Source organism: Prionailurus bengalensis, chromosome D1 (assembly GCF_016509475.1).
Source record: "Prionailurus bengalensis isolate Pbe53 chromosome D1, Fcat_Pben_1.1_paternal_pri, whole genome shotgun sequence".
Classification (NCBI taxonomy): domain Eukaryota; kingdom Metazoa; phylum Chordata; class Mammalia; order Carnivora; family Felidae; genus Prionailurus; species Prionailurus bengalensis.
The window spans coordinates 18456704-18474303 of NC_057346.1; the positions used below are offsets into that span (position 1 = coordinate 18456704).

Sequence of the window (17600 nt, forward strand, 5' to 3'; positions counted from 1 at the left end):
GAATCTTGCAAATTTGCCTCACCTTTAGAGCAAGGAAAGAAGTTAGAGATAGCTTCCATGACCACTCTTTCCTGTGTCCTCCCTGAGAGGTATGGACTTTCCTTTTCCTAGACAGACTGGCCAAGGCTTCCCAGAATCTGAATTAATCCTTTCATTAAAATGATTACAATTCAGCATGAATTTCAGCCCTTACTCATACTCGGGCACGACTCCTAAAATGTCCCCTATGAAAGATAAATCCATGACATGGTTTGATTTGTTGTTATTAATTTAAGAAAGTGCATCACCCTTCAAATTTAATAAGTGTCTATGTATAACGCTATGATAGGGATTATAAAGAGACTTTTTTTAAAAAAAAAGGCCCTACCTTCTAGGAATTTGGAATTTGTTACGTGTGTGTGAAGATGAATTTTAAAGAGCCCTTGTTTGCCTGCTGACTGTGGCATTAAATAAAGAACGTCGGCTGCGCTCCTGATTACACCAGCTACAGCCCTCCTTAACGGTCCGATTTGGTTGGCTTCCTGGAGACTTCCGGGACTCGGGGAATAATGCTCGTGCACTAATGACTGGGCTGGTTTCCCTGTTCTCCTCTGATGTTAGCCATTGGAAACAGATTAGCTCTCTGACCAGACAGATCTCTCATTCCCTGCTCCAGGAAGAGAGAAGCTGGCACTTGGCCAGGCCCTGCTGTAGTCCTTTCTGGTCCCTGTGCGTTCTCCCTTACATGAGCTGTCGTATCCTCACTAAAAAGCTCCTGAAGGAGCAGGACGGTCCTTGGCCAGCTGCTCGCCAGCCTATCAGCACCATCAGCACAGAGCAGGGACTTTCTCAAGGAGAGGACCTCGCCTGAGATTGGGCTGTTGCAAGCAGGTAGTTCAAGATCCATGGCCAGAAGCCCCAAATGGATTTGCCACTGGCCGTGAAAGTTAACACTTAAAAAAAGGAAGAAAAGGTGATACTCTATGGTTCTATTTTCATTCAAGACAAGAAAGGATGGAGGCAGAGAAAAGATACACCCCCAAACGTAGATTATTTCATAGAAGCCATTGGACCTGATCATCGGTAACACAGACCTTGGGGCAATGGTCTAATTTCTCGTGCTGAACCAGGCCACCTTTGCAAGAGTTTGGAAGAGACACTTCTGAGACATAAGCCGGGTTGCCAGGATGGGTGGTGATGTGGTTTACCAGAGGCGAGCTGTGTGTGTTCGTGCGATGACCCTCACCTTTGACGGGGCTGATGAGTAAGAGCCCCGTGCCTCCTCTCCAAAGAGTTCTCGGGGCCCAGCCTCCCTCGTCCCAGAGGCTCCCGTGTCTGTCTTTCGTCAATAGGAACTGGGCAGAGAGCCCTCTCGCAGGGCCTGGGCTCAATGGAGTTCATTTGCGGGCCAGTTACTACAAACCTTCTCCTCCCACTTTTGTCCTGGCTCCAACTGTTGCTTATTTCCTTCTGGGATCTGGTATCTTCTACTGTGCAGGAGGAGGAGGGGACTCCTTTCAGGAAAAGACATGACAGTGGAATTCTTAAGCCAGGAGGGAGGTTCATAGCCATAGGCCACCGTCTCTCAGCTTGCCTTCCAATCAAGGATGAAGCTATCCTATGCCCTGCCAGACGGAGAAACCCCATCTCAGTGCTCTGAGAGCTCCAGGCAGGGGTGATTTCACAGCCCTCCAGACAGTTTTAACCGTTGCTCTCTCCAGAACGTATGGAAGCACAGAAACAAAGCATGAAGTGATTTCTCCTAAGGAGAAATGGCATTGCTCCCATACTTTGCTTTCCAGAGGCAGAAGATAACGCATTGTGTACAGCTTAGGTTTAGGATAAACGAAAAGGCAGTCTGACTTGCATTTAGTTTGTAAGGCTCACTGAAAGAAGCTGGCTTTAGTGGGTGGGAGGGAAGCAGCTTGCCAAGCGAAGAGGGCCCTGCCATCTAGCTTACCACCGTCTCTCTCGACAGCTCAGCCCAGGGAGCTCATGTATCCATTCTGGCAGAATGACACAAAAACCCCGAAAGTAGACGACGGAAGCTCATCTGAGATTAAGCTGGCCATCCCCGTTTTCTTCTTTGGCGTTCCTTACCGCACCGTCTACGTAAGTGGAGGAGAGCCGGGCTCTGCTCTTTGTTTATCATTAAGGAAAACATTTTAAACACCTTCGTCCAGGGTTCCAGGAATGGAAGATTTATTGCCAGCCGGAACGACAAGTTCTGCGATTTCATGAGCTGATAGGTTTTATGATTAAGAAAGTCAAAGGTATATTTAATGGCTAATGTTCATAGTAGAGGAGTATACAGGGCAATAAATTGCTTTTGTGGGTGATTAAACACAGAAGTGAAGCAGAGGCCCCGATGCCATGAACATTATTTCTGCTACGCGACAAGATAAAAAGATACAATGAACCACAATAGGAGCAATATCATTTTTCTTTCCCTTCTGGGGGTGTGAAAAGTTTAGGCATCTGCTGTTCTTTAGCTTCCTACCAATTTGGAACAGAGCCAGAGCATCGTAGAGGGCTAATCAACTATTATATGTAAGTTGTTTGCAGAACTGGCCGTCTTTGTTGGGTCTGAGCTATGCCATGGGGTCCCATTTTCAAACCTGCATGAAGAAATGGTACCATTTGTGTCAGAGTTCTCCTGGGCACCTGTGTTCTCAGGTTATTTATTTATTTTTTTAGGTCTTTGAGTTTGTTGCTAGTGAATGGTGGCACACTGAGAAGGTTCAGAGAAACTGAACCTGTCTCTATCTTTGGCCTTAAAGCATGGGGTGAGGTGTATGTAGATTCTATCACATTCTATTCTATTCTATTCTATTCTATTCTATTCTATTCTATTCTATTCTGTTCTGTTCCGTTCCGTTCCATTCCATTCCATTCCATTCCATTCTGTGTCTTGCCCTGAAGGAAGAACTGAAACTCAATGCCTCTCTCTCTGGCCATCTCTGCACCTGGGACCTCTGTATTGCCCACACTTTGACGTATCTCTAAGGACTGACACCTATCAGAAAGTGGCTCCCTCCTCCACTGTTGAACCAGTGGTCCTTGAACCTGCAGCATCCACATCACTTTGGCGCTTGTTAGAAACGCCACATCTCAGGGCACCCCCCCCCCACACACAAACTGCTGAATCAGAAGCTGGGAAGGGAGCCTGGTAATCTGAGTTTTAATGAGCCCTCCAGGTGATTCTGAGGCCCACAAAAGTCTGAGAACCTCTGATCTTCACTACAGAATATAAGCAAAACACATGTGAGTCAATACCACCTCCCTCCACTAGTCTGTGAGTCTTAATGACAGCTGTTATTTCCTAGCCAATACCTTGCTCTGGCATCCTGAGATGCCTTTTGGGGTCCACTTACAGCAGCGCCTCCTTAGTCTGTAACAGCCGATTGTAAATTTCAGAATGCGTTGAGCTGGTTTTGGAGATGAGAGATGTGTACAGGACTTCCATTCTGGAAGCCTTAGTCTCCCAGACCTCTAGAAAACATGCGTTTCATCGAGCTCCTCTTTCTCCTCTATTGTATCATGGAGTCTGAACAATTCTTGCCCTTGCAAAAGGAGCGTCCTTAATTTGGGGTAGACTTATTTGGGGGCAAAATGTTCCCTGGGTTTCCAGTACTTTGAGTCATGCAATCTTTTTCGAGCTTCTCCTCTGGGTTGTTGGCTCTCTCGCGCACCCAAGAGGCTCTTAACATCCTTGTAGCTGGATCTCCGCTTCCCTTCCAAACCATACACCGTGGCTCCCCAAACAGATTGATGCACCCTTGGCCCAGGCACTGATAACTTACCGCTGGGATCGGGGTCACTGTTAATGTCCATAATATTACTGATTAAGAGGATGCAACCAACAATTAAATGTATAGGCAAATGATCTCCAGGTTTTCTGGAGGTGTTGCAAGTGTTCCCATCCCAGACATTTCTGCTGTCGAAGCCGTTGTACAAGCCACAGGTTAAATCAATCTCACGGAGCTGCAGGCACAGGCAGAGGCTGAATTGTGTACAGGTCCTGCATCAATGGAGTGTGCATATTGGCTCTGATTTGCAGTAGGCTCAGTAATTTAATAAGCTTACTAAGCCTTTTGCAAGTCATGAAGAAATCACCATAGGATAGTCATTTACATAGACAACGTATAGATTTCACATCTCCATTTTTATGCAGTGATTATACAAAGAAGCCATCAGACTACAAGAGCTATCATGGAATTGGGCATCTGTAGGTTGTAACCTCGTCCTTGATGTGGGTACAGAGTGGTTGTGAAGTCAGTTGAATCAATAGCAGTCCTTTAAATGCCTCATTCAGAACAGGGTATGGTTGATCCTGAGATCTGAGTTCAATAATGGAGTATTTGATTTAGCTTTTACTGACTCTCTTCTACTAGGAATCAAGGTGTAATATACAGCTCAACAATTTTTTAATTTAACTTGTTGCTTCCATGGTTTTGTTGTTGTTGTTGTTGTTTTTCTAACTATTTTGCATCTGTCATGCTGGATCTTCTTTATGGTCCACATTACCTCTTGCCTGGCCCAATGCGCGTGCGCAAACACACACACACACACACACACACACACACACACACCCCGGTAGCATTTTATAAGTGTAAACAGAGATAGGATAAAGAACATGAAAACAAGACTGATTATTAATAAGAAATGAGGCTGACCACAAATTGGAAGTGAAAGAAAACCAATGAGTTTGTCTGGGAGTAAATGAACCTCCTCGTTGAGTGCTGGAAGCTGGTGTTTGGGGGTTCCAACTCAGTGGTTTAAAAGTTGTTTTCATTCATATGATTAGGCCAATGTCTCTACTGGTTTGTGACTCTGACGTCACATTTGCAGATCCATTCTGGCCAACCTGTCTTATTTTTTCAGGTCAATAACAACGGAGTAGTTTCCTTCAATGTGCTAGTGAGCCAGTTCACGCCAGAATCCTTTCCCCTGACGGATGGGAGGGCCTTCATTGCTCCCTTTTGGGCAGATGTGCACAATGGAATCCGGGGAGAGATCTATTACAGAGAGACCATGGACCCTGTCATCTTGAAAAGAGCCACCAAGGACATCAGGAAGTACTTCAAAGACATGGCAACCTTCTCTGCCACTTGGGTTTTCATTGTGACATGGGAGGAAGTCACGTTTTATGGAGGGAGCAGTACCACACCTGTAATAATTCAAATTTTCTGTTTTCCACTTCCTATCCTGACATCTAATTCTTGTCCGTCTTCACTGCTGTGACGGAGTCTAATTGTTAGAGCTGAGGAGTGTCAGTTTCCTGAGTTAAACTAATGAGTCTTGCCACCCACTTTCCAGGAAACAGAGGGAGATATCATACCTGAGCAGTCCAGTCAGCTGTAATGATATCTCGCATGTGTCATCTCTATCACTTATCATTACGAATATCTAAAAAGAGCCTCTCCATAATTTTCTGGCAGGAGGTAGCATTCCTATTTTGCAGGAGAGTGATTGAGGTCCTGTGACCCTATCTAGGCCACATGCTTAGGGGCCTGCCAGGAACCAAAGGTCTTTTTTTCTTGCCAGGGGCACAAATGCCTCTCTCTATCAGCTGATTTCCTTCCCCCTCCTTTTTTATTTTATTTTATTTTATTATTTATTTATTTATTTATTGCCTTTTTTTTTTTTTTTTTTTTTTTTTTTTTTTTTTTTTTACAAAGCCTGGTAGGAAGTGGAAAATAGGGGCTGGATTTGGGTACAAATGACCTACCTGGTTCATTTTATTATGTTATGACCTTTTTTTTTTTATTGTGACCAGGTCTGGAATTATTCATATTTGATGCTAATTGAAGTGGGCAGTTAAAGCGTTTCATGAATAAAGTTTCAACATCTGCTCTGAAATCCCAAATGAGCAGTCAAATAAAAGTCAAATAAGGAAGATTATCACTGGCATTATCGTAGAGATAATCAACTTTCTATATAAAGGGACAGAACACAGTTTTCACAAAAGTCTGCAGCTCATTTGGGTGACTTTGGCAGTGGAGATTTTTGAAGTAGCAGACGTATCTCCAACCGTATAATTTCCAGTAAGCAAAGACATTCAAAACTCTGCCCTCTGCTTTCTTAGCATTATTTCCAATTCCATCTGTTTTCCAATTTCCTTGGCAATGAGTCAGTTGTTTAGGGATGGAATAGAAACTACTGAGTTAGAGGCAGAGGTGGAAAAGTGCTGGGCCAGCCATTTACGGCTGCCCGCATTGAGCACATTGTGTTTTAGAACCTTCTGACCCCAGAGCATGAGAATGCACTTTACCGCTAAGAGGTTCTGGAGAACAGAAAGACGCAAGTTTAAACAGTGGATGCGTTGGCTAGAAATAACCTCTCAAGCAGCATACATTTCCCTCTGTCATGTTATGGATTGCTAACAACTCCTGGAGTGATGTTTTATGTCCTTCAAGCCTCATACCTTACAACGTTAAAATGCAGGATGCTAGTGATCGATAAATTTTAGTGTCAGTGGGGGGGAGAAAGGAGAAGAAATGCCCATCAAATGCTGACCACCATTTTTTCCAAAAAAACTTCCATTGGCCATAAAAACGGCAAGATAATTTAGATACTTTCTGGTTTGTACTTTGGAGGAAATTTGGGGGCTAGGTAAGAACTCTTTCAATGAGGATGAATGAGGCAACAGCTAAGTGCTTTGGGCTCCTTGGAGAAAAGATTGGTACAAGCCTTCCAAGCTGCTGATGTGTCCATCCATCTCTATCTTTTAAGTTGACTCCTCTTCCATCTGTCATCACCCCAGGTTTCCCCTCCTCTGTAGGAACACACATCACTGGGCCAAATAAGCAAATGGCATGAGAAGTCTCTTAGAGGTGGAAGTTGCCATTCGTTGGAAGCCTGATAGCAAGGAAGAGAGAAGAGGACATCTCTACTTTCAGGAGGGAAAACTAATGTTTATTAAGAGCTTACTGTGAGCCCAGTGCTGTGATAGGCTAGTTGTGCATTTCACTTAGCCCCCCAGGGCTGTTGTGTAGTAAGCAAAGCTCATTCCACCTGAAAGGTGGGGGCATAGGCCCAAGAAGTTCAGTGAGCTGCCCTAGTGACAAGCGAGGAGATTTGAACCTCACAGGAGGCCAAGCGAGGTCCACGTTAACATCCCTTCACTCCAATTCCTGGACTCTCCCCTCCAGCTGCCTCCTCCTCCAGGCATCACTGAAAGTCCTCTGCAAAATAAAAGGGCTTTTCAAGAATGGAAAAAAACACACGGTTTCACCAAAAACAGATCGGGGGGAGCCCAAGAGCAAATGTTGAGGAGATACGTACGTGTAGGGTGTGTGAGAGCGAGGCAGAACGTGCACGAGGGTGAGCCAGCCCTTGTGGGGTGGTTAGGGTGCTTGGTTGGCTTTGGGGTGACTTCTTGGTTGTTCTCAAGACCTGCTTGCACCAGAGATATTTCCAACTTGATTTCAGGAGAAGGGATATCCTCCTTGAAGGAGAATCCCAGTCTGGAGGAGGGTTGCTCTTCAGACCTCCTGTGACCTTGACTTGATGCCTGTCTCCAGAACCTGACCCTGCAGTGATCTTAGAGCAAAATCTCGAGCTGACTGCTCAGGCATCTCGGTGCCCCACTTCACTCTTTTGTTGAGCTGGGCCAAAGAGTAGAGGCATATACCGGCCCGACCCTATCATGAACGCCATCGGCTATGGCAGGCACAGAGCTCGAGGAGAGAATTCGCATTTACAAAAAGGGCTTTTCTTTACTTGCACCTTGTCTCCCTCCCCGAGACTGTCTAGGATGGGAGATTTGGGGCTTCCAAGATCCTCCACCCCAGTCTGATTACACAGGATAAGAATTTGGGTCTTCCTCTGTGTCTGACGGAACGTTAGCCACGATGGTATCAGGCAGCTGGGGAAAGTGTGAGGCTTGAATGGAAAAGGTCAGCCTCCTCTCTTTTAGCCCTCCTTTTATTTGCATTTCCTGAAAACCTGTGTCGAGGGGTAGGGATTAACCAAGGGAAACAGTAAAGGACAGAGTTGGCTACGGCTTTTTCTGGCAACTGTTTGCGAGGCTTGTTTGAATTTATATAACATCTCTATCCTAAAAAGGTGAAAATGAAGACCGCGTGTAATGACAGGGCACTAAGAGAGAGACTGGGGGCTCCGGCTCGATTCCCATCTTCTGTCACTAGATCCTTGCAAAATGTCCAGCAATTCATCTCCCTTAGCCCTCGGTTTTTAAGCTCTCAGATGAGAAAGGGCCAAAAAATTGCCCCCCTTAACATTGGTCCGAGGTACAGGCGGGTGTTGAGATTTCTGCAGATATAAAGTGATACATAAATGCTCAATTAGAAGAGCAGTTTCTCCCCAAAAAGTGCTTTTTAAAAACCCCATTCCAACTTCCATTTTAAAGAGGGGAGACAGCTCACCAAGATTAGCGGGTGTTTTCCAGGACGCAAGAGAGCACAGTGCAGACCTTGGCCCTTAGTCAACACTGATGGGCATTTGATGGCCCTCCTCCCCGCCTGCCGACGCCCCATCCAACCTGCTCAGGGAACAGGTGCTTGTGGCCCTTCCCCTGCCTGGACCACTTCCTATAGTTTATTCTCATGCTGCCATCTATAGGTGCTCACGCATTATCACAAGCCGAGCGGGGCCTCTGACTTCTCTGGTTTGAACCAGAGCTATAAAAGGGGTGCTGAGTCAGCCCCTAGGTTCTCCTCAGGCAATTTCTCTTTTCAGGTGCATGCTCCCACATGTCTTGCTTTCCCGACTGGGGGCGAGAACAAATTCAGAGAGGAGGCAGAGTGTGAGGGCTGGCGTTGGAGAAGCTCTGAGCTGCTGGGGGGGCAGGGAAGGTGCAGGGTAGAGGGGGGCTGGGGAGAGGAGCTTCTGGGAAGGGAAGTCATGAGACCACCCACTGCCATCCTGTAGGTGAACACCTTCCAGGCTGTCCTGGTGTCTGATGGATCCTATACATTCACGCTCTTCAATTATTATGAAATCAATTGGACCACTGGGACAGCGAGCGGCGGTGACCCCCTGACTGGCCTTGGGGGAGTGATGGCACAGGTATGTGGCTCTCCATCTCATGTCCACCCTGTTTCCGAAGTACTCTTCTCCTTGCTTAGGCTGCTCAGCATGCTGGAGGGAACCCTGCCAACCGTTTTGAGCTAGAGAAGCGTGTCTGATTTTGCAGGTGGACCGAGAGGCTAATCTTGCCCATCTGTGGTACCTTGATGTGGGTGTGGCATGAACTAGGCAGGCCTTTCTCACCTGCAGTGGTGGCCCCGGGAACTCCAGGAAAAGGGGTCTCCTGATTTCAATGTGTCGGAATCTGAAAATAAGGTATGAGGGCCAGTTAACCCACAAGGCTGGTGTTTGTGTTCAAGTCTCGCCTTCCTTTTGTGCTCTAGGCAGGATTTAATGGTGGAAACCTCACCAATTTCTTCAGCCTCCCGGGGTCAAGAACCCCTGATATTGTGAATATCCAAGAGACCACGAACGTCAATGTTCCAGGCCGCTGGGCATTCAAAGTTGACGGGAAGGAAATTGACCCAGCCAATGGCTGCACCTCCAGAGGTAAAGGCTTTTCCTCTTCCCCATATGGCAAAGCAGGGTTTGCTTGGTGTGGATTGACAGGCAGGCTTTTAAGCCACGGGGGCGGGCTCGTTCCCGATGCCTTACTCTTGACATCTCTCAGCTGGGTAATGGAGATCAAGGTAATTTTAGCATGCACATTCATCACACCGGGAGCTGAAACCCTGCATTTGCTCCACAGCGGTTTTCGAAGTCCTTGCCTGGGGTGTGAACACAGCTTCCCCTTCGAAATAACTCCGCAGAAGTGGACGTGGCTCTTGAGCGATTGCTCAGCCAGAGGGACAGAAGGGAGCCCTCCTGCTTAACATTATTCTTGTTGTTGTTGCTGCCATCCCCCCCTTTCCATTTTTCTTCTCCTCTTCGCTCCTGCTTTGCCATCTGCACCCTGTAGATCTGCAGAAGTGGGAGAGATCAGAGCGTTGCCACGTCTCCACGGGAGTAAATCAGCACTCCCTAGTGTGATTAGAAAGAAAGGGGGGGGAAGTGTCATCGTCTTCAGGGTAGCGTCTCCTAAACTCCTGTCTGCAGCGGCAAAACATACAGGAGTTTGGGGAGAATCAAAGCTTGCTTTAGGTCTGTGTTGAACAAGCTGTAGCTGAGCCTCTCTTCCTTTACGGTGGCATCCAAAGTTTGGGGCCTTTTCTAAACTATCCAAAACCTCTTTGGATGTGCAAAACAGCCCGGGACTCTCACAAGAACATCCTGGCTTATAGATTCCTGCCTCTTATGTGTGTGAAAGGATTCAGAAAGCCGTGTTTCTGTTCGTATTTCTGCTTCTGGAGTGGAGACTCCTGCAACTAGAATCAGGACATCATCCACCTGTCTATCTGTCCGTCCACCCAACCATCTGCCCATCTATCCGTTTAGCCAGCCAGCCAGCCAGCCAGCCATTCATTGCTTCTTTCCAAAGAACGTTAGAAAGCCCCAACAGGGGGGCTCCACTCCATCAGGTGCTGGGCATGAAGGAACTCTGGCTTTCATGACACTGCTGTGATAGAGGAGACAGCCAGGGAGACAGTGGTGACACAGTCTAGGCCACATTGTAATGGACGAGAGGGTAGGGGGGCTGTGGAAGCACAGAGGAAGACCCTGGGGGGAAATGCAGATGTTTAAGAAAGTTTTGGCTTGGGATGAAGGTTTCAGGAGGTCTCTTGTCCTCCTCCGATAGGAAGCATGGTCTGGGGACCTACATGTCTCAGCAGCCCTGGGAGGCCTCCGAGTTCTCTCTTGACTCAGCTTCCATTTGTGTGATAGACAGAAAAACCATATCCACCTGGTCTGAGATGCCCACGCCGCCTTCCCCATTCCCTGCACTGCGGCCAGGCTTATCAAACCTCCTGACTTGGCTCTAACGAAAGGTCGTTTGTAAAGATGGGCATTTACATGCCTGGGCATCCTTGTCTCCGTAGACTCTATGAAGTCCTCCACATTCCAAAGTTAGCAAATAAATGATTTGGAGCTAAGCCGGTATGAAAGCGGCTGGGAAAGAATCTAGCTCTTGAGCTCACCAGTCTTGCAGAGATCGTGCCCTGCTCCCATACAGAGTGTAAATACAGCCCCACTTAAGGTCTTGTGAGAGATACAAGACCAATGCCATGTTCTCTATCTCCCCTTGACGGCCCGGACTAGACGTACCCAGTGCCTCTGCCCCTGTGTCCAAGCATCACAGAGCCGACTGGCTGTGGCCGTGCAACCTGAGTGCCCAGTGACAGCCTCTCGCCTGAGCCCTGGGAATGAAATGCCGTGATAATGGAAAACATTGGCTTGCAGAGCTGTGGAGTTGGTCGGATGCCAGCCGTGTACAAAGTCTCCACTTTGACTTCATTCTTTTCCTCCTGAGTTATGGGTTTGGGTTTCACATACAGGGCAAATTCAATATCCTTATACAGACTGCTGTGCATTTTTATGTGCCACTAGGCATATATCAATCTAATGAGAATCGGGTTTGGCCTGGGTGATAGCAGGGGGAGATTTGCATAGAGCTGGTTTATTATATCATCGCTTTGCAAACAGAATTATCTCAGAGAGTCTACCTTTTGGTCCAATCCTCCTCTATTCAAAGGCATTTTCCTCTCATTTATTGGAAGCCTGAAAGCAGAGACTGGAAATCATACTTAGCGGAGGCTGTTAAAATATATGCAGCCTGGACTGGTGCCAAAGAGCATTGAGGTTCGGGGCCTGTCTTCGGGGCTGATGCATATGACCTGCTGGGAATGTGAATAAATCTATTATCCCACATTTGGGTTCTATTCTCAGCAGGTATGAAACATAATTGCCTGTGGAGACATCGTCGTTCCTGTTGCACGGATACAGAAAAGACTGTTCCGGATGCGCCCATGCTCTCTGCTTGGGGTCGTCTTGCAGCCTATGCTGTTCACTGAGTACTCAGTTCTAGAGACGAACCTGACCAATCTTTCCAAACTACAGTTTCAAACAGTCAACTCCTGATGTAGGACATCATTTACATTTCTTCATGTTGTGCCTCTGATGCTTTCCTTTTCAGACATGTTTCAGTTTACAAATGCTTCCGCCTCTATCAACTTGTGTATGTGGACTGGTTGTGGCATCGCTGTTCCCCATGGGACAGGGATGAGAAAATAGCACTGCCCCCCACCCTTTACAGGTTAGAACACTGAGGCAGATAGAAGTAAGCCGGTGGTCTTGGAAGTTGGCTGCGGGGTTTGTGACCATTTTCTCGGTCTCTTGGCTCTGACCCAGCCGAGGACAAGATCGCAGGCCCCAGTCCAGAGACGCTTCCTTTTCAGTTGAGGGTTGATATTAATTACTGGCAAAGTTTGAGTTTTTGGTGGGGGGAGATCTTTGATTTAGGAAACTGGTTTTATTTTTTTATTATTTTTTTGATTTTTTAAATGTTTGTTTATTTTTGAGAGAGACACAGAGCGTGAGCAGGGGAGGGGCAGAGAGAGAGAGGGAGACAAAGAATCCGAAGCAGGCTCCAGGCTCCGAGCTGTCAGCACAGAGTCTGACGCGGGACTCAAACCCACAAACCGTGAGATCATGACCTGAGCCGAAGTCGGGCGCTTAACCGACTGAGCCCCCCGGGCACCCCTGGGAATTGTTTCAAAGCCTGATTGTCTGCCAAATAAACAGTAGCACATATTAAAATCAGTACATCCCATAAAGGACATCCTCCCCCAACCTCACTCTCCTCCTAACCTGGATTCTGTCTAGAAGTTCTGCTGGTGGATAAGGACAGGGCCTACCTAGGGTGAGAGAGAAGGCAACTTGTATCATGTACGTTCTGCCTAAGCAGTGTTGGCACGATTTATGAGCCCTTGAAGCTAGAGATCAGCCCTTTCCAGAACCCTCCCAGGGAGCCTGGGATTTAAACTTGTGTGTCTGCCTCCTGATTCATGCTTATTGATCTCTTCCGGCACATACTGGGCCCTCAGCAAATGTTTGCTGAATGAACGGATGAGTGAACAAGTTAGCACGGGAGGAATCTGTGTTGCTAAGTTTCCAGGGAAAGCTGGGCCTGTTTCTGGAGTACCCTTCTTCTTCTTCCTGGAAGGAAGGGTATGACTCCCGTGCGTCACAGCCTTTGCCATGGATTAAGATGACGTGTCTTCCCTTGAATGAGAGTGTGCTCTCTAGCCGTGGAGACGATGATGCCAAGAGGTAGACTGGATTCCCACAGCCTCGGCTTAGAACCCTGGCTTCGCTCCTGAGGGGCTGAGCGCTCTGGGCTGAATTGGTGACTCAACCTCCCCTTAGCCTCAGTTTCCTCTTTCATCCAGTGAGGTGGATAATACCTGCCAAACAGGGCTCTTGTGTGGATTCCATGGTAGAATGCAGGAAAAGCATTCAGCCCAGCGCCTGGCCTGGAGGGTAAATGCTCAATAAATGTTGGCTCTAATGTCATTCTTCCCCAGGACAGTTCCTTCGGCGAGGGGAGGTGTTTTGGGATGACCTGAACTGTACCATCAAATGCCGCTGTCTAGATTTCAACAATGAGATCTACTGCCAGGAGGCCTCCTGTAGCCCCTACGAAGTGTGCGAACCCAAAGGCAAATTCTTCTACTGCAGCCCCGTGGAGACCAGCACGTGTGTGGTGTTTGGGGAGCCACACTACCACACTTTTGATGGCTTCCTCTTCCACTTCCAAGGCTCCTGTGCCTACCTGTTGGCCCGACAGTGTTTGCAGACTTCCAGCCTCCCCTTCTTCAGCGTGGAGGCCAAAAACGAACACCGCGGGGGCTCAGCCGTCTCCTGGGTGAAGGAGCTCTCTGTGGAGGTGAATGGCTACAAGATTCTCATCCCCAAAGGAAGCTATGGAAAAGTCAAGGTGAGACCCTCTCCAGCCCTCCTGGGAAGCTGGAGAATCTTGAGCCGGGGGAAGACTTCCTCAGATCTGCTGGTTCTGCTGTGTGATGTTTGTACGGAAGAGATTCAGGGCTCTGCTTTCCTTGCAAATAGCTTGTAACATTTTTTTAACTAGGCTAAATTTTATTTGTACAAGAGCCAACCTCAGCTCTCTCCTTGATATTTCTTTCTACTATATAGCTTAAAGTACACTGAAATTGCTGGTTACCTCATAAATACGCACACACACACACACACACACACACACACACACACTGTCACATACATGCATACATGCCCACATGTCCAAGCTCAGAAGTAACTGGGAAGAGAGGTAGGCTGAGTTTCTCAGGGACCTGGCTTGCAATAGCAGCAGCCACATGGTCATGCCCTGGAGATGGTGTGCCAACACACAGTATACATCCATAACTCAGTACGGCCTTTCATTAACAACCCTCCCCCACCCCCCACCCCACCCCCCATCCTGTTTGCCCAAAATCTACTGCTGCATTGTTGGAAAAAGCTCCAAATTGATTGGTGTTTCCAGAGGCACCGCTGGTGAGGGCCCCCCCCTGGGAGCAGGCTTGCTGAGCTCTTTCACGACGCCGGTGGGAAGGTTCTGAGAAGGCTTTGCCCAAACACCCTCCAACAGGTTCCCACTCCTGCCTGGAATAAGAGAGGGGAAAGTGGATATCTGCCGGTCCGTTTAGCGTATGCAAATGATTCCTGTCACTGCCCACCTGGATTTCAGGCAGGCACATCCGCAAAGGAGGGAGAGCAAGAAGCCACTGGCAATTACTCAATTTGTGGAGGCCCCAATTTTCATAATGTTAATGAAAACCTTGTTGCAACCGTGTATTTATTCAAGCAATAATAACCAAGACCACGAGGGGTTGATTGCGCAACCCCGTGCGATCCTTAATCCCCATGCATGGAGGTCATTACGGAGATTACAAACCAGAACTGATGCCAATGCGGGGATTTCTTTCTTTCTTTCTTTCTTTCTTTTTAAAAATATGTGTTGTAGTTTTAACTGACACAGCATGTCCAACAAAAGGCAGGACCGAGGAACTAATTCCACTTTTTCTGGCTCTGCCTGGCCTAGGTCTGTGCAGCTTATCATGGTCATAATTAGAAAAGTGAGGTTTTACTGTGGCCGAAATGCCAATTTGCCTGTTATTTGGTTAGTCTCTCTAGGGACAGTTCTGCATATGAAATCAAGGTCAGAGTTGGGGGTACGGAAGTTTGACGTTTTTCCCTTTTAAATTTCTATTGTGCTGTTGAGCACAATACTTATTCTTGTAGATAGATGCTACTATTTCAAGCCAGAAAAATGTTCCCCAGCTTTCTCCTGCTTGCCTGTATTGTGGGGATGGATGTGTATGATATCTGTAGTTGAGGAAGAAAGCTTTATGCTTTATTTCTATTTTCCATTTTGATTAAAAATCTTTTTCACTCACAGTCAGACTTTTTTTTTTTTTCAGAAGGAAAGGAGCATTGCCATTTCTTTCAGGCCCAGCAGCTCTGCTAATTTTGTGTGGCTCTTTTCCATCGTCCAGGCATAGGGCACGGATTCCTCAATTTTCTGTAGCGACAGGGAGATGTGGACGTGAATGTAAATGTTTCAGAAAGAAAAGGTTATGTGACTCCAACTGTGAGCTAACAATGGCTTCCTTTTCCTTTGGCCAAACGGCTTCCCAGTGTCTCTGGATACACCTGCTCTGCTGGGTGGGGGGGGTGACTCCACGGACAGTGGAGCCCCCACCCAGGGTCAAATGGGGACAGGCAGGGAGAGGGATAGGAAGCAAGAAGGAGGCTTTGAAATGCCTGTGAGGCAGCTGACTTCTCCAGACACACTCGGCCTGGCCGGAATGGCCAGCAAGATCTGTTCTTGCAACATATAGATCCCCTTTCTCCATATGCTGGGGACTGGTTCCTGTATATGGATTTCCCCCCTTTGGATTGTTTGCAAATAACAAAGCAAACAATTTAGGATTGCATATGCTAATGGGGGCTAAAGACAGCCAACTAACATCCATAATATAATAAATGTCTCCTTCTAGCTAATACTTATCAGTTTTCATATTTCTCCCCCAAATAAACTCAGGTAGTTTAGGGTGCCCCATTGAAAAGGGCTTCAAGGCCAAATAGCATATGGGGAGGAAGAACTCAGACTCTGGGGTCAGATCCGCACAATCCCTGTGTGACCACTGCCGGCTGAGTGTGCTTTGGGCTTCTTTTTTTCCATCTGTAAAATGGGGTGATAGTGTCTAGGAGGCAGGGCTCTATGGCCGCAGTATGGCTACCTCTCCTTAGCACTGGGATAAAGGCAGCAGAAAGCAGTGGCTTTGGAGCCCAGCTCATGAGAGTCAGGCCCTGTCACCTCCCAGCCGTGTAAGCTCTGAACCTCAATTTCCTCATCTGCAAAAGGGGAAGATGATAAGGTCCTGCTGAGTTTGTCCTGGGGATGAAATAGAACAGCCGCGTGTGACATCTAGTACACAGCCTGGCACACAGTGGGCACCTAATACATGCTGTTTCCCACATTTCCACTGCCACCCAAATCCCTTTTAGTTCTAAGACCTATGCTTCTACAATTCTAGTTCTCTCTCCTCACCCCGCCCTCCCACCCAGTACCCACATCCTAGGAGAGACAGTATCAGGAAAGTGGCTAGAATACAGGGAGAAGAAGGGAAGTGATGAGAAGAGGTCCAGTTACCCTTGGCTCGTCAAGAGTTGAGGCCGGCGGGATGAAAGAAGAAATCACCCAAGAGCTCCTTCTCAGAGCACTGTAGGGGACAAACGCAGTATCTCTCTAATCGGTGGTTTAAACGGAGACATGTTTTCTGTTGGGAATGAGTGGGGTTGCAATGAACACTTACACCAGGGAGAAGGGTAGAAACTGGGAAATGGTGGTGCCTGTGGTCAGCCTAGGGCTTATGTCAGTCTAAGTGGAACAAGATCTGATGCAGAGGAACCGGGGGGACTGTTGTAATATCCAGAGATGGTTCACCCCATGGCTTTTGCTTCGAGACACAGAAGACTGCCCTTTGTTAGCAGGAGCTTGAGAGAGAGTGGAGGAGGCCATTGAAGAAATTGAGGCTCAGAGCTTATATGGCTGGCAGGTGACATTGGCCATTGCCAGCATTGGTCAGTGGGCATACCTGGAAGTTACAGTTATACTAACCTTGGGGAAGAGTTCATTCTCCGTCTCAGCATGGACAGTACATGATGGTCATCCAGGGCTCTTGCTAGCTGACCTTCCTTATAACATGGCTTTTCTCACCCTTGTCGGCTAAACTGCTACATAGGAGATAAGGATAGATCGATCAATTCCTAGGTTTTTCTCTCTACTTGTAGCTCTCTGTAGGATAGCTTATTTCTCAAGCCTATTTTTTTAGTCCCCCCCGCCCCCATTAGAGGCAGGCCATGGCACAAGACATCTGCGATGGTAAATCTTGGAGAGATGCTTAGATAGGCTACTGCCTCACTTCCTAGAAGACTGAGGAAGTAGCTACAATGGTGGCCGTAAAGACCCTTTTCCTTCCCGTGTGCCCGAAATCGATATAGTTCCAATGTATTGACTGTGCACTCACAGTGTGTCCCATCTAGGACTGACGTAGGATAACCTTCCCATCCCAGACTATAAACGTGATGTCTACAGGTGCTGGGCGTGTTAAATGTGAAAAAGAAGAAAATGAGCTCTCTTTGTTGGAGGCTTCTCAAGCCACCCACTC

At 47.4% G+C, this 17600-nt stretch overlaps 1 protein-coding gene across 1 annotated transcript in view; it reads left to right on the forward strand.

The window, feature by feature from the left end:
* The window catches only part of LOC122483080 (tubulin-specific chaperone cofactor E-like protein), a 161266-nt gene that overhangs the window by 92081 nt on the left and 51585 nt on the right, over positions 1 to 17600 (forward strand). Inside the window, exons 10-14 of the mRNA XM_043579646.1 lie at positions 1958 to 2091; positions 4864 to 5151; positions 8875 to 9012; positions 9357 to 9522; positions 13434 to 13846. Of these exons, the coding sequence (XP_043435581.1) occupies positions 1958 to 2091; positions 4864 to 5151; positions 8875 to 9012; positions 9357 to 9522; positions 13434 to 13846 (1139 nt within the window). The remainder of the gene's footprint in view (positions 1 to 1957; positions 2092 to 4863; positions 5152 to 8874; positions 9013 to 9356; positions 9523 to 13433; positions 13847 to 17600) is intronic.